At 51.5% G+C, this 20,514-nt stretch overlaps 1 protein-coding gene across 2 annotated transcripts in view; it reads right to left on the bottom strand.

The window, feature by feature from the left end:
• Positions 1–18,680, bottom strand: part of LOC135182032 (chromatin remodeling regulator CECR2) — a 128,840-nt gene extending 110,160 nt beyond the window's left edge. For both annotated transcript variants that reach the window (XM_064155718.1, XM_064155719.1), the window contains exon 1: positions 18,447–18,680. In XM_064155718.1, coding sequence (XP_064011788.1) covers positions 18,447–18,623 — 177 coding nt within the window. In that variant the 5' untranslated portion in view covers positions 18,624–18,680. The remainder of the gene's footprint in view (positions 1–18,446) is intronic.
• Positions 18,681–20,514: the final 1,834 nt, after the last annotated feature.

The raw sequence follows: 20,514 nt of genomic DNA, 5'->3' as shown, positions 1-20,514 counted from the left end.
CGTTTGGTTCTTTGCACACAACTTGTGCCACCATTCCAAACCATTTAAAAACACTGACCACACCTTGAGTGCTGTGTCCAGTTCTGGGCCCCTCAATTCAAGAAAGATGTTGAGGTGTTGGAACATGTCCAGAGAAGGGCAACAAAGCTGGTGAGGGGCCTGGAGCACAAATCCTATGAGGAGAGGCTGAGGGAGCTGGGGTTGTTTAGCCTGGAGAAGAGGAGGCTCAGGGGTGATCTTATTACTGTCTACAACTACCTGAAGGGGCATTGTAGCCAGGTGGGGGGTGGCCTCTTCTCCCAGGTAACCAGCAATAGAACAAGGGGACACAGACTCAAGTTGTGCCAGGGTAGGTATAGGCTGGATGTTAGGAAGAAGTTCTTCATAGAGAGAGTGATTGGCATTGGAATGGGCTGCCCAGGGAGGTGGTGGAGGCACTGTCCTTGGGGGTCTTCAAGAAAAGCCTGGATGAGGCACTTAGTGCCATGGTCTGGTTGATTGGCTAGGGCTGGGTGCTAGGTTGGACTGGATGATCTTGGAGGTCTCTTCCAACCTGGTTGATTCTATGATTGCCCCTGCCTGAAAACGGTGCAAATTAACCTTCAAGGTGACGCTGCCCATCTACCTTAAGATTCAGCTGGAAGGGTAGCTGCAGCTTGGGCACATTCCCATCAGGGAGGCGCCTCAGGCTTCGCTCCTCAGCAGAGCCCGCAGGGACGGCTGCTGGGCAAGCAGCAGCAGCAGCAGCGATCCCAACCCGGCCAGCCCAGGCTTCCTTCCACCTCAGCCCAAGGGCCTTCTCCCCTCCAACATTGAAATGCTAATCTGACTTTGTAAATCCATAAACAAAAACAAAGGAGGAGGAGGAGGACACAGGAGGTAAAAAGCCTCCCTGAACTCCACCCCCAAATCGAATCTCCGGCATTCAGGCTCTGTCCTGCCGAGCGTGATTTTACCCACAGGAGCGGGTCCCAGAAGCTCCGCTATCAGAATTGCTGGCAGGCAGCATCTTTATGGTCAGATGCATTTAAATAGCCACTTTCACCACACGCTACAATATCCTTTTGTTTCAGAAATCTCCTCAGAAAATAGCTTTTTACTGCAACAACAGCCCAGGCAGAGACCTTGCTAGCCTTACTTATTGCCTCTTTACAACAGGACACCATCAAATATTAATACTAGTAAAACCTAACTGGCTTCTGCAGCTGGGCTCAAGCTTGACCTTGCCGCGCCGAACAGACTTTGCCCACCTCCCCCAATCCACACACTTTTAAGACCTGTGCCTGCCCATTTGCTCACCAAACGCAGGCTGCACCTTCTCAGGGACCCCAGCTAGGAGTCAGGTAGGTGCCATAGCTCTGGGTCTGCCGCAGGATGGCATGGGGCATGTAGGAAAGACAACAAAGGTCAGCTGGTGGGGAGAACAGGACTGATGGCTTCCCTCGCAAGCAGAGGTGCTACATCTCAGAGATCAATTCGGACACAGAATTCTCAGGGACCCCAGCTAGGAGTCAGACAGGTGCCGTAGCTCCGGGTCTGCCGCAGGATGGCATGGGGCATGTAGGAAAGACAACAAAGGTCAGCTGGTGGGGAGAACAGGACTGATGGCTTCCCTCGCAAGCAGAGGTGCTACATCTCAGAGATCAATACAGACACAGAATTCTCAGGGACCCCAGCTAGGAGTCAGGTAGGTGCCATAGCTCCGGGTCTGCCGCAGGATGGCATGGGGCATGTAGGAAGGACAACAAAGGTCAGCTGGTGGGGAGAACAGGACTGATGGCTTCCCTCGCAAGCAGAGGTGCTAAATCTCAGAGATCAATTCGGACACAGAATTCTCAGGGACCCCAGCTAGGAGTCAGACAGGTGCCATAGCTCCGGGTCTGCCGCAGGATGGCATGGGGCATGTAGGAAGGACAACAAAGGTCAGCTGGTGGGGAGAACAGGACTGATGGCTTCCCTCGCAAGCAGAGGTGCTACATCTCAGAGATCAATACAGACACAGAATCTCAAGGCTTGCTGGTCCTTCTCTCTGCTTACACTGCTCTTCTTTCAAACCTTGTCAGCACACCTACCTCTGTACAGCCAACATGGGGCATCGTTTCTCACCAGAGAATGCAGCCTATGGGAGGGAGTACCACAACCATTTACTTAATCCCAAAGCTGCCCTTTTGTTTCTCGTTTTCTCCACTTCCCTCCTGACCTGTTTTGACAGGCATTTCAGGCTGCCCCCATCGTGTGGAAGCCAAATTTTAAAGACAATGTAGTGGCTCAGATATTTATCCCTCGCTGAGGCTGGGCTGACTGATGGCAGTGCTGCTACCACCGACCTTCAGAGAAGAAGAGGACGGATCCAGCTACAGGGACCACGGGTAGAGGGGAAGCTGTTCTGCATGCCACAGAGGAGCAGCAATTCCTTAGTGGGGTAGATGAAGCCAGCTGTGGTTAACTTAGGCCAGAAGGTCCAAGGGCTCTTCTCTGCCAAGTTTAATCTTGGCTGACAGTGAAATGTGCTTAATTTGACAGTTTCATTTTAACATGTATGGGCAAAGTCTAGAAGGAGATGGCAGCAGCAGCAAGGGAACAGAGCTGGATTATTACAAGGCAGCTTTCATGTTGCCTCAACTCAGTGCTCAGTACTAAAATCTGATTAAAAAAAAAAGAAAATTACTGATGCTGACTCTTCACCCAAGCAATGAAATAAGGAAGCACAGAGTGCCTTCAGCCCTGTAACGCTATTCCTCATGTTGTAGACATCATCCTTCTGCTAGAAACCTCAAACTGTGCACCACACCTCTTGCAGTAGAGCAGCTGAAGCTTGGGCACAGGACTGGAGGTGGAAAAATGTGAGGCTCACAAAGAGAGAAGCTTTCCATTTACTGCTTTTTCCCCCACATTTCTTCCTAAAAAGGCAAAAGAAAAAGAACATTATGGCACTGCTATGGCTCCTGTTTCCTCCTCAAACTATAGGAAATACACTTGTACAGTGTACAGTTCCTCCAGCAGCCACTGAAGCAGCAGAGGGAAGTAGGTGGTCAACAGCAAGTTTAATTAGTGGAAAGCTGTCAGATGCATGGAGATGTCCTGTCGCGTTTGGGGCTGTGTGACAGCAGGGACGGGAAAGAATAATGCTTCAAAGCTAGAGGAGAACATCTGATCTCCAGCTGACTGCTTCTCCCGAGGAACTGTGAAGTACATCTTCCTTCACCAACACTTTGCAGTTCATTAGATGATGCAAAGCCGTTAGCTGGTTTACAATGGATGCCTGGGCACCAACTCCCAGAAGATCAGGGCACTCTCCAGGCTTTCTGGGGACAAGATTTTTTGGTAGTAGTGTCATGTACCAGTTGCCTACCAAGTATCACAGTATCACAGTATCATCAGGGTTGGAAGAGACCTCACAGATCATCAAGTCCAACCCTTTACCACAGAGCTCAAGGCCAGACCATGGCACCAAGTGCCACGTCCAATCCTGCCTTGAACAGCCCCAGGGACGGTGACTCCACCACCTCCCCGGGCAGCCCATTCCAGTGTCCAATGACTCTCTCAGTGAAGAACTTTCTCCTCACCTCCAGCCTAAATTTCCCCTGGCACAGCCTGAACTTCCCAGCTACACCTGGATGACAATCAGTGTGGCATTGTCTCTCTGGGCTCTTGATAAGAAAGGACACCTTGGCAGTCCAGCACTGGCCACTTTGCAACCATCACCCCCCTTCTTCTCACTGTCCCCACACTGGGGAAGCTGGCCTCTCCATTTCACACAAGTGCACCCCAGGCACACAGGGCAGTGAAGGGTTAATTTAATTAGTTCTGTGTGTGCTCAAAGAATTACAGGCAACTTCATTTAATTATTAAGTAGCCAATCAGGTAATCTCTGTATCTGATTAGCACGCTAATGAAATAATGTCTTCCAGTTCAAAGCTGTCATTCCAATCAGGAGACAGCCTTTCAGCTAGAAGGAAAAGCTGGCCAGGTTTCCATGGGCTTTGGATTTTAGAAAGATGGGAGCAGGGAGTGGAAACCTTTCTGCCTTCCCTCTCCTTGCCTCTGCACCGAGCAGCACGACTCTCCCTTCCAGCCCAGTGAGCGCGTTGGCTCCAGCAAGGCTCTCTGATGCTCCAGGCAAGTGTCCTGTGTCACCACCATGTCGAGTCCCTTCTGTTGCATTCCCAGATGCCCAGGAAGACTCTGGGCGACCGGAGCACAGAGAGCATCAGGCTGTTAGCATATCGCCTAGGCACTGCCAACAGAGATCTGCTAAATATGTGGGGCATGACTCTGCTACGGTCCACATGGGAGAAGAGTCACACAGCAAAGCCATTACAGCACTGAGAGGAAGCCAGAAACCTTCTTCCCTCCCCCACGCCACGCTCTGCTCCTGTGTCATATGCAGTTATTTCCAGCCTGGGGAAAAGTGCAAGGCGGCAGATGTCACACGAGGCAAGGACTTGCCCCTTTTAAACATGGATTTCAGGACTAAATGACCCATTACAATTAACACAGCTGCAAGAACTGGGACACTTCCACACAGCCTGAGAGGGGCTTTGGGAGTGGGGGAGGAAAGCAGGAGACAACAGAGGGTTAGGATCGTACTTTCAAGACCCGGTGTGGAGTCTCTCACCCCTCTGCTTTATGTATTAGCTCAGCTGTCCTCTTCCAACTACTTACCACACAGCCTGAGCCCAGCAAGGCAGCCAAGCCAAGACGTGCAGCCTAGCCCAAGCCTGCCACACCACCTCCTCCATCAGCCCCTCACTCGCATGACTGCTCCTGCTCAGATCCAGCTCAGAAACTCTGGACCAAAGAGCAACGGCACAGCTACTCTGCGACACGACAGCGGCATGGCTGCTTTTTGCCTGGCCGTGAGAGTGCTAACATTTAATTAGCTAGCACAGGTTTATCAGAGGAGCTGCAGCAGGATGTGGTTCAGCACAACCGAACCATCCCAGTGTTTATCCAAGGAGCCCCACAGATGCTGCTGCCCATGCTCAAGCGCTGCTGCATCGTACCTCTGTGCGTCCTCTGCCGCTGGCTTAAGTGCTAACTCAGCTCTAATTGCCGCAGCTGGCTTGGCATTTCTGAGGGCTAGATCACCTTCACTACGACGCTTCCACTTTCCCAGCTCATTTCCCAGGAAGACTGGAGCCTCCAGGATGCTCATACACACAAACCAGCACTAGTTTGGTTTAAGTCACCACACTGAAAACAAAGACAGAGCAAGCAGAGAAAATGTGAGCAGTCCCCAACTGGCCAGTCAGCCAGCTGGCTTTCTGTGAGAGCTCTTCAGTGTTGATCCTGAGTATATCCCAAGAACAAGAAACAGTGCTGTTGAGAAGGAAGACATATCTTCTCTCAGCTGACTACAGCCATTCCAAATGAAGGAAACTGGTTAGATCAAGAAATTCAGGCTTGGACAGCACAATGAAGCACCCACTAATAATTAATCCCTTCACAGCAGCCTTCCTGCCAACTGGCTACAGCCTAGGCAATGATTATAAATTGTAGTTACTCTTCCAAGGAAAAACACACAACATCACATGGCAGTCCATGTTCATCCTTTAATTCTGAAACCAGCCCTGCTTACACAAGAAAAAAAGACCACTCCAACAAAAAACCTCAACTCTGACATCCAAAGCTGAGTTCATCCCAGCCTGTGCTTTACCAGTCACCAAAAAAGTCTCCAAAGCATGAGAAAGCAAAACTTGTGTTAATTGGAGTGAGCAGAAAATCCTCAAGGTGTCAAACGGGTTCAGGTATTGCCTACCAAGACGCTACTGTTATCCAGGGACTTCTGGCATCCTGCTGCCTCAGGAAGAGATACACACAGGAGGACCTATCGTTGCAGGGCTGTCCGACACTTATTAACCAGCACGCAGATGCAATTCGAGCCTGACTTAAGCACAATTGACTGCAGCAGCCACCTGGGGACCCGCATTCCTTGACAGTTTCGCCACCCCGCACATTCCAGCCCCATCGTCCCCCAGCCCTGCAACCAGGTCAGGGAGGGGCAGCATGACCTGATCTCCACCTCTGATAGTACCAAGCCTTGTCCCATCCCCTCTTGCCACCCTTGCCACAGTCAGACTGCATGCACCGTCACCTCCCCCACTGGTGAGAAGCACAGAGCTAGGATACAGACAGAGGGACACAGATACCCATCCATGCATGTGAAGGGAGTCCCTCTCAATGCCACAGCTATTCCTGGATCAGCCACCATCCAAATCTTCCCAAAATGAGAAAGTCCAGGCGTTTGGTAGGTCAGACAATTACTACAGCGAGTAGTTTGTTCTGCCAAGGGACTCATAACACCCTCCCGAATTACACGTGGCCCTTTATGGGATGCCGCAGCAGCAGGAATAGGCTCCCTTCTGACATTCCTTAATAAGCACTTCCATCGGAGAGCAGGGAGGATGATGCAGGGCATCAACTGCAGTTAATCATAACTGAGAGCTGGGCTCCCTTTCCCCATGCTCCATGGCACTATCTATGCTCTAAAAATACGGTGGGCACCACCCACCCTGCTTAAGGGCAGGGGGAGTCAAGTGGTCCAAGCTCCCAGGCATTACAGGTCTCCTTGTTACAGAAGACTTTCACTCTGCCTCCCCCAAGTAGCAGCCTTCATTGGGGCCCCTCAATAGCTGGTTGAGATCCTACAGATCATGGAAAGATAATCCATTGCACTACTAATGCACTACTGCAGCTGTCCATGGAGAAAATCCCTTTTCAACCAAAAAAAAAAAAACTCCTCAAGCCCTTTGATCCTCTCCAACACACAATTATCTTAAGGGCAAAATAGTCCTCTGTGCCTCAGCACCTTGTATTGGGCTGAAAGAAAGGAAATCGAGACTGCTGTTCCCTGTTTATTCTACATGGCTGCTCTGGCCTCTCCAGCACAGGCAAGCAAAGCCTGGTGGACAGACAGCTTACACTGCTTGGTGTCCAGAACCTAAGGGGGAAACTTTTGGGGTGACACTGTTTGGCTTAAAACAACCCCAAAAATCCAGTGTGCTATTCCCTGTTTATTCTACATGGCTGCTCTGGCCTCTCCAGCACAGGCAAGCAAAGCCTGGTGGACAGACAACTTGCACTGCTTGGTGTCCAGAGCCTAAGAGAAACTTTTGGGGTGAAATGGTTTGGCTTAAAACAACCCCAAAAATCGAGTCTGCTGTTCCCTGTTTATTCTACATGGCTGTTCTGGCCTCTCCAGCACAGGCAAGCAAAGCCTGGTGGACAGACAGCTTACACTGCTTGGTGTCCAGAGCCTAAGGGAAACTTTTGGGGTGAAATAGTTTGGCTTCAAAACAAAACAAAACAACACCAACAAGCCAAAACCAAAGCAACCAAACAAACCCACCTCAATTTCTAAGAAAGACACTAAAAATTTGCACTGTTTTGGGTCTGTGCAATACTGCCAGCAACTGATTTCAACTGCGTGTTCAGGTCTGACTTTGGAAGGAACAATGTAAAGGGCTGCTATCAGCTTCAGCTTTTTCTAACAAGAATGTTGCCTTAAAGAAAAAAAACTATAGAGAGAACACATCTCAATCATAGAATCAGAGAATCAGAGAATCAAGCAGGTTGGAAGAGACCTCCAAGATCATCCAGTCCAACCTAGCACCCAGCCCTAGCCAGTCAACCAGACCATGGCACTAAGTGCCTCATCCAGGCTTTGCTTGAACACCTCCAGGCATGGTGACTCCACCACCTCCCTGGGCAGCCCATTCCAATGCCAATCACTCTCTCTGCCAGCAACTTCCTCCTAACATCCAGCCTAGACCTCCCCTGGAACAACTTGAGACTGTGTCCCCTTGTTCTCTTGCTGGTTGTCTGGGAGAAGAGACCAACCCCCACCTGGCTACAGCCTCCCTTCAGGTAGTTGTAGACAGCAATGAGGTCCCCCCTGAGCCTCCTCTTCTGCAGGCTGCACACCCCCAGCTCCCTCAGCCTCTCCTCATAGGGTTTGTGTTCCAGGCCCCTCACCAGCCTCATCACCCTTCTCTGGATAGTACCAAAACCCAATTCCCCCCCAAGCCTTTCATAGGGACATACAGGAGTTCTTCCCCAGGTGCTCCCCTTGCTGCATGACCTTATTACCTGTGTAGTCTCATTCCACCTGCTACCCAGGGCTACAGTGTGATAAGCATTTCTTTCATAAGGATCAGCTATAAAAAGCCCTTCTCCCCACTGCCTGTTTTCATACCCACATTGCTGCTTCAGTCCTGCTGGTACAAGTCTTTTGTGTGGCCATCTGGGCTGAGATCATTCCTGGTTAGATGTAGCTCACTGAAAAAATGTTGCAGCTTTTAATCCAGGTGAGCAGTTTTAATGCCATTCGTGAGGGGTTGCAGGAGCTGCTGTGGGAAGGCAGCTTGAGAACTGATGTTCTCATGTTCCATCAGACACTGCTCGTGGATCCACATTAACACAGGGGAAATGGCCACATGATGTGAAGAACACAAAAGTAAGAAAGAAAAAAACCCAACCAACCAAAGCCAAACAATTCCCTGGTGCCCTGAACCCCTTTTTTATTTCAGAGGTACTGACAGCTGCACTTTATGCAAGGATTTTTAGTAAACTCATCTAAAAACCTCAAGTTAGTGTTGTTCCTTATGCACTTTTCTCCATCAATCACTCAAGAATAAGTTCTGAGTTCTTGTCTGACTCCACCCAAAATAACAGGAGTGCTCAAGTCTTGGACATGCAGTTTCTATAGAGTGCTCACCAAACTTGGCCCCTGCAATAGTCCCAGACATGTTCATGTGCCACTGAGCACAGGTGGCCTGGGAGCTGCATGGCACAACACAAGATTTTTGAGCGAGGAAAACAAAGCAGAAAAGAGAATAACAGAATGTTAGGAGTTGGGAGTGACCTCCAAAGATCATCCAGTCCAACCTCTCTGCCAAAGCAGGATCACCCAGGGCAGGTGGAACAGGAACACATCCAGGCAGGTTTTGAAAGTCTCCAGAGAAGGAGACTCCTAAACCCCTCTGTGCAGGCTGTTCCAATGCTCCAGAGCCCTCACCATAAAGAGGTGTCAACCTCACGTTGAGGTGGAACCTCCTATGTTCTACAAGTCATTGGACACTGGAATGGGCTGCCCGGGGAGGTGGTGGAGTCGCCGTCCCTGGAGCTGTTCAAGGCAGGATTGGACGTGGCACTTGGTGCCATGGTCTGGCCTTGAGCTCTGTGGTAAAGGGTTGGACTTGATGATCTGTGAGGTCTCTTCCAACCCTGATAATACTGTGATACTGTTCCTTGTCCTATCACTGGGAACCACTGAAAAGAGCCTGGCACCTTCATCCTGATTCCCACCCCTCAGATATTTATAGATGTCAATCAGATCCCCTCTCACCCTTCTCTTCACAAGGCCAAACAGCCTCAGGTCTCTCAGTGCTCCTTCACTGGAGAGATGTTCAAGTCCCACATTCATCCTCATAGATCTCCATCGGACTGCCTCCAGCCGATCCCTTTCTCTCTTGAACCTGGAAGCCCAAAACTGAATACAGTGTTCCAGGTGTGGTCTCACCAGGGCAGAACAGGAGGAGGAGAACCAACCTAGACTTGTTGGACACACTTTTCTTAATGCACCCCAGGATGCCCTTGCAAAGAGAAGCACTGAGCAATGTCAGACACGGGGATATGAAGGGCTGCCATCCTCCACCTTCAGACTGGGAACCTCTCTGAAACCAGGACTCACTTTTACTTGCAAGTACCACATAGTTTACATTTGAAAACACATTGCTCTTTTACAGAGCACCCTTAGTAGTTAAGGGTCATGAAGCAACTTGTGCTGGGCCACTAAGGGTCAGGTCTAAGTGAGGTCTTAAAATACCAGAGATAAGCATGGAAGAGGTCTTTGCTTGCTATGTTTTGGGATCTTTCTTGCTTATTTTTCAGCATTTGAGCCATCCCAGTACACCAGAAGAGGGAGCCTTTGACTTCTCTCCCATGATCATCATTTGTTTTATATTAGCAACAATGACAAGCTCTATTAAGAGTCAAGCTCTTTAAGTGAACTCTCACCCTTTGCCTCCTAAAACAAATGAAAAACCCAAGCAGGAACAAAGGAAAAAACCCCAAAACACGATCAAACTACAGCCCTCTTCACCTTGTGTTATGCATGTCTAAATATTGCTGCTGGTACACAACTCCCTGCCTACAGGGCTCATCAGAAATGAGCAAACCAGCTCTGTCTTCCAGCCCTGGCCATGCAAAGCTCCAGCCTCTTTCCAGCAAGCTTAGCTGGAAAGAAAGAGCAAGAGAATTAATAGCTTTGCCAAAGAGGAGGAAAAAGGACCCTCCAGAGCTGCTTTTACACGGCCAGCCCCAGCAACCAGAACTAAGGCTAGAGTTTCATCAGCCACAACAGATTGATCCAGCAGCTTACAGCCACCAAAAGCGCGAGGTCCTGCTCCCAACCGCTCCAACCCCCCACCGAAAGCTGTCCAGGACCCAGCGAGCAGCTGGGCTGGCGCCGGGGAAGGGGCAGACCAGAGAGTCAGAAGCGTGGCTGGGATGAGGACTTGAAAGGCAGCGGAGATCTTCCTTCTGGCAGCCGGCAGCCCTGAAACCAAAGCTTCGGGTTTCACGGCTGCCTCGGCAGCACATGTGCCCTTCTTCCCACCGGGCTGAACACACCGACCGAAGAGCTAACAAAGCCCCCTCTCCAGCCTGCAACTGAGCTAAACTACTTGAATTCATCCAGGTAAGAGCTGGACGGGTGTAAGTCCACTGCAAGCACTTCATCCGAGATGCTGAAGTTAGATTGGTGCAAACACGACGTTAAACTGGTGGCCTGAGGACCATTACACTGCTCATGTTTCAAATCATTCGGTATTAACTTTACATACTGCCTTCAGCCAGCCCTCGGAAGCCCTACCCTGGATGGCATCGGCAGTATGGCTTTATTTTTCAGTGGAAAGCTGGTATTTTAGCCAGGCGTTTATAGGATATAAAGAGTTTATCATCAAGAAGTTGAGCCAGCTCTGAAAGGAGTTGCCACACTGAGCTGCAAGGCCACCTCAGGGGCAAAGACCTTGACTGCCACCAGCTCGTGTTGTCAAGTTATTCCCCTGCCCTCAGTAAAGTCGGATTTAAAATCTCCCCAAAAAGCAGCAAAACGGTGCTGTGGCAGTAAGCAGTCCGTGCTAGGACCACTTTTCCCCATCAGCTGTTTTCTGTGCCTCACACAAAAGGCCACAAACCCCTCCTAATTGCAGGAGTTCTCCACCTAAACAGACCCTGCTGCTCTCTGGGCCCTCCTCCCCAGGAACTGGGGGAGAACTGGGGCACAATAGGAAGGAGAGCGGTTAAAGGGAATAGATCTGTTAAATTAACACATTTTCTGTCAACCAAATCAGCTGCCCCTAGTGCTATTGTTGGTGAAACAATGGAGACCCCAGGAATGGGCACCCATTAAAAGGAACAAGCCTGCTGAAAGGATACACTCTGAGGCACAGCCTTGTGTGTTTAACAGGATTCTCTACTGTAAGGAAGGAGGAATCACTAGGCTGCATTGTTCCCACCACCACAGCAGATGCTGTTGCTTCTGGTAACGAGCAGGGGGAATAAAAAAAAAAAATAAATAATTTTCATACCTACCTACAATAAGGTTTGTGCCATAAACTTTAAATTCGGGAACTTTTAACTCTGGCTGTTGTGATTTCTGACTGCAGCCCTTTTCTTGAGGAGATTTTTGCCTGAAAGAAGTCTATGAAAGCATCCATTGCCATTACAAAAGTTAATTCTTCACCCTTCATGCAGGCACTTAACAGATGCCAGGGGCAGAATGGCACAGCTATGCCGGCATTATCCGAGGGGAGAGAAAGAGCACAGTTAAGCAGGTCTACATATAAAGCTGCAACACTTTTAACGGTGTTACTTTTAGCTACTTCAGTAGGAGCAAGTTTCCAAAGGACCAAAGTTCTGGGGCCTCATTTAGATGCAGTATGCAGAGGTTTACATCAGCTGCGCTCAACTGGTACAAGTTTGCGGTCGTAGAGTTGGTGTAAACAAAGCATATTTAAGCTTCCACATAGATCATCCGTGGGGTTTAATTTCCTAGCAGAGAAAGCCTTGCACCAGTTTTATTTTGTACTTGTTTTAAAACAAACCCGGGCTTAAACCAGGCTGGGTGCACAAACACATCCAGCTAACACCAGGCACGCTTTTCAGAGTCAGCTGTGCTAGCAGAAGCAGCAATTGGCTCCAACTACTAACAGCACAGAAAATTTGCCATATCAATCTCCATGTACTCCATCCAAACCTCCGAAGTTCTTAACTGTGTTGCTCTTTCTCTTCTGCCTTAGACTGCTGCAGTCATTCCACCACTCCCCTGTCACCTAACTGAGATCCATTCAAAATGTTGCTGTCAAAATAACCTTCCTTATCCATTGTTCAGACGCTCTTTGGCTGCGTGTAGTCACTTCTTGTTTCTTTTCACAGGCTTCAGATAATGTTTTAACTCACATATCAGCCTCCCGAACCACCTATTCCTCCTTTTTGTATCCAATTACACTGGAGTCTCATTATATAAAATGTAAGCACTCGTGAAAAAGTTTAAGATCTACAGTTGGGAAAGATGTGACTTGCATTCAGAGCAGAAACTGATATAATGCTTTCCAATTTGCAGACCACTTGAAACAACAGCCCCGAGAAGTATCTCTCTGCTTCTCCCTCCATTAATCTCAATGAACTCTAGAGCCAAATACTGGCATGCAGAGTGTTAATGATTCTATTAGGACCAGAAAATACTAAGGCAGGAAAGAGAAGACCAGCAAATTAAGAATTGCAGCTGGAACAGACATAGGGAGAGGGACAAGGCACTGCCCAGCAACAAAACCAAAGAGCGGATGGGACAGACAGAGAGAACAATAAAAACAATACTAACCCTCTGCTCCTTTCTTGGTTTTCAAACTTGATTTTCAAGCAACACCCAGCCTGACCTCTCTGCTCTGATGAAGTTGATGTCGCCCAGAAGCAGCAGATACAGCATGGAGTGACATAGACTGGTCTCTGCACAGTCGAGGTTGACACCTTATCTTTTCGGTACGTTTGAAGTTCATTTGTTCCCACCCTGCCTACCCACTGCACAGCATCTCTCCCTACACTGCCAGTTACTCCACCTTTGCTGAGACCATTTGCTTTTATGAAGCTGGGCACTTTGTGCCAGAGAATGTTTTTGCTGACCTGATCTATTTTCCATCCTCGTTTCAGATAGTCACTGCCCACACCTCTTCCACTTTAACATCACCTGCCATGAATGGACAAACGGCAAGAGGGACAGGCAGTCTAATGCCTGAACATACCACCTACTGAAAAGCGTTTAAAGTAGCTCCAACTTACCTTCTCCTAGAAGAGCTGACCTACATCAATTCACCAAAGCTTTGCTCATCTTCCTGAATCTACTTGCTGCACTGATCTTAGATTCTAAACCCTTTTGATCAGCAACTACCTGATCATCTCAGCTATCATACAACACGATGAGGGATCAGTAGATGCTGTACATGCTACTGCAGTAGTAGTAATAACAACAACTACAATGTACCAGACCAGAATAGGTATGGAGGGGTGAAGGCTTAACACACAGGTACTGTACCACACAGCCTATGAAATTAATTCCACACAAACCACCTACAGAATAGAAAGGTTGTGGACACTGTGGAGTCACAGATCATGAGGGACCCATCTAACATGCACAGAGAAATGGGCTCCAGAGACATGTTAGCAGGACCTAACGTTACAGGACAGTGGAGGTTCAAAGTATATTTAGACAAGCACTAAACCCCCCCCCCCCCACATTTTTTCAAAGTATGAAAAGTCAAACTCTCCTCGAGTCTAACACATTAAACGATATTTCCACTTTTAAAGCTGTAGTTAGACCAAGCCCCATGTTCATTGCTTTCTCCTTCACACAGCCACAGTACAGTTCTCCCTCTTCCCACACTCTTCTTTCTCCTGGGAGCCATAGCAGCCACTTGTAACAGCCATATAATATTCCTGACAGAAAAGAGCCTGTTTGGGAACCAACACAGCAGCTACCATGCTACAGAAGGAAAAAGGTAGGCAAGGGCAGTGGTATCCTGTCTGTGGGTGGGTGAAACAGACTAGAGGTAAAGCCCGAGTGCAAAGTCCTAGCAAGGGGCATGAGGAATGGAAAAGCATCTTAAAGTCCTAGTGAAGTTAACAGCAGCAGCAATTTGCCCAAAGGCACTTTTAAAAACCACAGGAAAAAGATTTATGTTTTCCCTGTGTAATGTGGCTTTTCCCCCTTCTCCAAATAAAAACTAAGTTAACAACAACGTTTAGACTATTTTCAAGCACATTCTGAGGAGTCACCTCCCCGTGACCTAGTCGGGCAGAAGTTCCTAGGTGTCCATAGCTCCCAGGAGCACATGCCAACGAGCTGAGTGGCTGTGACACGCTGGCTTCTGCCCAGCGTGCTCAAGTTGTGCTGAAATACTGCTGAAAACGTTAAATATTCTCCTAATATTCTCAATGCCAATGATCCCTATAGTTGCCAGGAGGATATTTTAGTTGCAGAGGGGGGAAGGCACATGGCCAAGAGACAATTTGTCATGAGAAGTGTCCCACATTACAGTCTTGTCTTGAAGAGAGAAACAAATCATTCCCTCTCATCGCCAGCACTAGCTTGGCTGTGGGAAGCATCCTTTCCGTCCGTCTCCTGCTGGAACACCGCTCGAGTAGGTAAGGGGCAAACCCACTCAAAGCTGATTTCACACGCCACCAAGAAAGAAGCCACAACAACCAACCCAACACAACTAAAAGCCCACTTTTGAAGTGGCATGAAAGTTTCGTACAGCAGATGGCCGACAAGGCAGCCATTTGAAAGGAAAGGGAAAAAAAAAATCCCACCCCAGAAGACAGAAATACTCTTGGCTACCCTCGGAGATCCACGTAAAAATGCAGCGTGAAGCCGAACACAAGTCCCGGAGCACCCGCTCCTGGCCCACTGAACTTTTGACCCGCTGGCAGTAGCTGAACCCCTCCTGAGTCCTTTGCCGGGTGATGCTGCGGTGGAGATTTGAAAAGAGGAGCCCTGTGCCTCCTCAGGCGCCTGCATCTGCCGGAGCCGGCATGAGGGCCGGCTGCACCCACCCCCTCCTCGAACAATGCCCAGGGCCCAGCCTGATGGATGCGCTTCTTTCTTTCAGTGTTGGACATCCTTCTCCGTAGTACACACTGGTCCAGCAAAAAGAAAAACAAAACATCTGCTTCCCAGGTTTCTGACATCCAGCTGCTGACAGCAGCCCTGCATCTGAAACCTTCACTCTCTTTTGGACCAAGAAGCAGAGGGTGAAAGTTTTGCACTTAAAAAGAACATGTAAAATAAAACAAGACCTCCAAGCTGCCTCCCTGTACTAAAGCCCCCAAACTTCTCAAATACCATCAGCAAATGTGCTCGGCACAGAAGGGATGGGTCCAGATGGTCGATCATTACAGAGCCTTCCAGCTAGCTACGGGCAGACCCACCAGCATAAAGAAAAAAAAGTGAGGAGGGAGAGGAAAACAAAAGGTAAGATAAATACAGCTTTTAAAAAGGGGAGTGGAGGAAACCCCAACACCAAAAACATATCGGAAGATCAGGTTTTGTCTGGTTTGCGGACTGCAAAGACTACAGCAGTGAAACCTTAGCCCCACTGCCTGCTAAAATCAGAAGGGGAGAGCAGGGGCTGTTAACGAGCAGAATTAAGGTTTGTCTGGCAATTTGTAGCACTGTTGTTAAGCGTTCAGCACCACGTTCCTGCTGGAGATGCACTAGTATCAGAAGTTGTTCTTAAAAAATTACACCCATCATAACCTGAGTCCTCCCTGGAAGGTGAGAATATTCTCCAGGAAGAGCCAACAGCATCCAGAGCAAAGCCATTCGTTAGAGACACCGGGCAGACACAGAAATATTTGGTGTGAAGCTCAAGGAGTTGGAGCACAAGCATCCTTCAGCTGAAGCCCTCTGAGCCCAAGATCCCCAATTCTGCTTCCACACTCAAGAAAACAGGTTCGTTCAAATCACTGTTTTACTTCACACCCAGTGGACTGGGACACTTGCCCCTGCGTTACCCACAAGGGGCTGTAACTTGTAAGGGAAAGGGCAATAGCTTCTCAAACTGCTCACCTTCAGCCACAAGCACACCTCTCACCACAGTAACCAAAGCTAAAGCAAGAAAATACCACTTGTAGATGAGCACAGTTTCAAAATTTGATGGCTGGTCCAGCCTTTTATTTCCCTCTGTTACCTGCCTTAAGTCCTAGTGCTTCCCCAGCTCCCCAGGAGAAAGGTCACCTCTGTTTTATTTGGACGCCCCTGAAACTCAAAGCCCATCTCAGAAGCAATGGTGGCACCAGCATTCCCAGGTCCAAAACCAGAGTGAAGCCTTTTTTATGCAGCCAAATAAAGTACCAAACAAAAAAAATCACAGTGACACTCTTAGAAGGAAATCTAAGTCCCATTGCTGACCACCGGTTCCACACCACGAACCGTTCTGGGCAAGCACTTCGCACAAAGTGCCCTTTCCAGATACCCTCCCCCCCCCGAAGCCGGCACTGAGACTGGAACAACCACACCAGACAAGAAATAACAAGATGGTGAGCTTCAAGAAAGAGCAAGTTGTGAAACCATCTGTGCTGGGCTGCTCGCACCGTGCCAGGGAAAAGGAGGCTTATTCTGTGTGCCAGGTTCCAACAGCTGCATCTATCCTCTTTGAACTGCAGTTTTCACTGTCCCTCGTACAAACGCCATCCTTCAAAACTCATTCTGCCAAACGCAGGCCATCCACGCACAGAGGTTTTGGGTAGGCTGCTTCTGCTCTGCAACACCCCCAGCACCAAGCCATAACACACTTTATCCCGAACATCCTTTCCAAAAAAAAAAAACAAGTTAATTTGTTCCGAGTGAAGTTAACTCCCCCACCCTAAGCGTGCTCCGAGAACCAAAGGGGAGCCCACATTTACTTCATTTGTGAAGCAAGCCAGATGCTAATTGCCTCCAAAGGTGAAAGGCTACTGCCTTGGCCCTTTTATCATTGCAAATTCAGGTTCCTTCAAGACTTTGCACTGCTGGGCCTGGAGAGCCTCCCCCCCCCCCCCCCCCCCCCACTCCTTTAATGGCTTGGCATCAATAGGAGGGGGAGGGGAGTTCCCTTTCGCAAGAAGTTGCATCATTGAGACAGACCTTATCCCCTTTCAAGATTTCACACCGCATAAGGGATTCCCCCTCTTCAGAAATTCACATCCTGCTTGAGAAGAGTTTTGCTCTTTAGGGCTTCGCGCATCCCACTGAACTTTTTTAAAGCATCTTTGGAATTCGCATTCACGGAGCAATTACTGGTTTTAAAAAACACAGGCCACCACGTTATTCACCCGGTTTATTGCCAGCGCGCTGGCAAGAACAGCTTTTCACTGCAAGCACAAAAGATTTCCTACCAGGAAAACAAACTTTGTTTAGAACATTTGTAGCCAGGGCACAAAATATTTACGGATCAGAAGCCACGCACAGGAAAATAAGAAACAAACAAGCAAACAAACAGGGACGAGAAAGTAAGAGAGAAATGGGTAAAGAGGTACGAAAGACGAGATTCTTCCCCGAGCAGGCGACGGCGGCGGTGGGGACGGCACCGCCGCTGCCCAGAGCCTCCGGCGAGCCGCACAATGAGCGGCGCAGTGCCCACGGGGCAGCCTGGCCTCGCCAGGGCGTGCTGGGATGCGGGAGAAAGGCCGCAGGGGGTCGACCCCCAGAGCTCCCCAGTCCCGGCACCGGCCAGGTGGGGACATCCTCCTCCCCAACGAAAAGGACCAACTTGGGCAGCGGCTGAGCGGGCTAGGGAGGCCCCTTCCAACAACGACAGCCAGAGGGTACCCCAGGGGGGAAGTGGGGGGTTACCGTGCCGGCCCCGCCTCTCGCCGCCACCATTTTGGGCACGGGGGACCAGCCACCGGCTCCGTGCCGAGTCCGTGTACCCCCCCACGCACACACCTTTGTGTGCGGACACCGTCCCGGCGGAACAATGCGGCCCGCCGGCGGCCGGCTTGGCTTGGCTCCGCTCCGCCCGCGGCTGCCCAAGCCGTGCGCCTCCCTGGGTCCGGAGCGGCGCTGGTGGTGGTGGGGGTGTCCTACCCGTTGGCCGCCCACTGGCGCACCAGGACGGGCGCGCCAAAGTTTGCGAGGCGCTGGAGAAGGACAGGGAAGTTGATGCATCTGTCGCAAACGGAGGCGAGACCCCGCTATGCATCGCGTCGGGATCGGGGGACACACGACGTTCCCCGCCCCACGGGCGCGGGACCCGCGGAGCGGCGTGCAGAACCCGCTGGGCATCGGGAGCACACCGGGAACAGCACCGCGGCACGAAAACAGCCCGCGGGCTGGGGCGTGACCGGCTAAAGGCTGTCCAGTGGGGCGTGCAGAGCACGGGGAACGGCGGCCGCGGGCCTCTCACCTCGATTTCGAAGTCCGGCAAGCGGAATGCGGTGCGGAAGAGGGAGCAGAAATGCGCGATGGCCGGAACTTCCCACCAGGAACGAAGCTCGTCCAGCGCCACAGCCGCCTCGGAGCCGCCGGTGCCGGCCACGCCGCCGCCGCCGCCACCGCAGCCGCCGTCCTCCTCCGGGCACATCTCCCCCGGCTGCCTACCCGTCCACCAGCCCGCTCGCTGCCTCACTCCGCGGGCGGCTGCGTGCCGCCGCCGCTCGGCGCTCCGGCTCCGCCCGCCCCCCGGCGCCACGCCGCTCAGCGGCCGCCCCCCGGCGGCCCCGCGCTGCCCCCTCGCTGCCGTCCACGCATGGGGCGGCTGAGCGCTGGCGCGGGGGCGCTAGGGCCGGCGGGGGCGCTGCTGCTGCTGCTGCCCCTGCCGCGGGCGGCCGCCGCTGCGCGGTCCCATCCTCCTCCGCCTCCCCGCGCCGCCGCCCGCGCCCTGCAGAGCAACCTCCGCACCGCCGGGAACAGATGGGCCCGGAGCGGAGAATGGAGGGGGGGGACACACACTGGGGAGGGCTGAGGCGGGGCGCCGCTCGCGAGGGGCGGGGCTCAGCTCGGGACGGCGAATAGGGAGGCGAGCCCGGGCGGGGGCGGGGCGGGGGGGCCGGCGGGGCGGGGCGCAGGGGGTGGACAAAAGGAGTGCGGCGCGGGGCGGAGCCCGTGCGGGTGGGCCGCGCGGCCGTGCACGAGGAGGGGGCGGAGCCGGCGCTCACCACAACAACCGGCCCCGCGCGCCTGGACACGCCCACGTGGGCGGGGACAATGCGGAGTGGGCGGGGAGCGGCGCTGCCGGGCAGCGAAGGGGGCCGGGGCGCACCGACCTCGTCTGGACGCTGCCAGCCCTCCCCGTCGCCGGAGCTCGCCGACGGGATGAAGCGTTTAAGCCGAGCCCCTCGGAGAGGTCTTGGAGATCGTTCCCTCCGAGCGGCCTGCCCCGAGCCTCGGGCCTCACTGGCATCAGCCCTCAGCCTCTTCCCTCAGCTCGGGCGGCTCCTGCGCTGCTCTCCACGGCACTGGGGCTGACCGTCGAGCTGCGCACAACAGTGCCAGGACTGCCTTCCCCAGACCGTGCTCTCCAGCTGGTCGTCAGGGCTGGTTGCAGCCGCTTGCCGTGGCGAGGAGAGGCCAGGTCTGCTTCCCGGACGCAGCGAAGGGGCACCCTCCAGCATTTCTGTTCCCACCTTCTGTGTTCGAGTGAGGAAGCCCAAGTGGCGCTTCTCGTTCTCCACGTGCTGCGGCGGCTCCCCTCCGAAAAGGACAACGCGGCGCTATTTTGAAATCTAATACGGAAAAACATTGGGGCAGGAGTTAGCTGCTTGTGGGACTGCTCTAACGAGACAGGGCTTCAGTGAGGCACCAGGCTGCTGTTAACTCTGTGTGCTCTCACTGCTTCGCAACCTCTCCGTTTGCCTCCCTATTCCATCTTCAGAACTGTTGCAAAGCTACCAGAGTGCACAACTGCACCAGCTTAGGGTCTTGCCTCCACCAAAACCACTGCCGAGCCAGTGTTTAACCGCAGTCAAGGACTTTCTTTCTTCCACTCCTTCCTGCCTTCACCTGTCTGTAGCCATTTTTATACTAGTCCCACTTTTCCTAGACTTTCCTTTCCTCTGTTTGGTTAACCTTCTCATTTTTAGCTTCTCCACACCTTACATTCCCTTGCCCTTTCCAGTGCCATCTCCAGCTGGCTGAGAGTGACAGGACTGCTGCTTGTGATCTGTGGACTCAGCAGAGGAGACACGCAGAGCTCAGGCTGAGGGTGATTAGTCCAGAACAGACTGGACTAATCCCATGGACTGGTGGTGGCCAGCGTGGATGCAAGGCAACAATGAAATGTCTGAGATGGAAGGGGGTGTGTGTGTGTCAGGGGTTCAGCTCAATCTGCTAATACCATGCAGACATCATGCCAAATTTAAAATGAAAGTGCTGGCTGAAGCAAGGTATCCTGGGGCTTGTAGTTTGGATTGTAACTGCAGAGGATTCCTGTTTCTGGTTGCTTTCTTCCTCTGCCTCTGTTTTGGCCATGGAGA

This window comes from Pogoniulus pusillus, chromosome 15, assembly GCF_015220805.1.
Source record: "Pogoniulus pusillus isolate bPogPus1 chromosome 15, bPogPus1.pri, whole genome shotgun sequence".
NCBI classification, from domain to species: domain Eukaryota; kingdom Metazoa; phylum Chordata; class Aves; order Piciformes; family Lybiidae; genus Pogoniulus; species Pogoniulus pusillus.
Note: the sequence above shows the minus strand (reverse complement) of the source record. Positions and strands in the feature narration are given on the sequence as shown.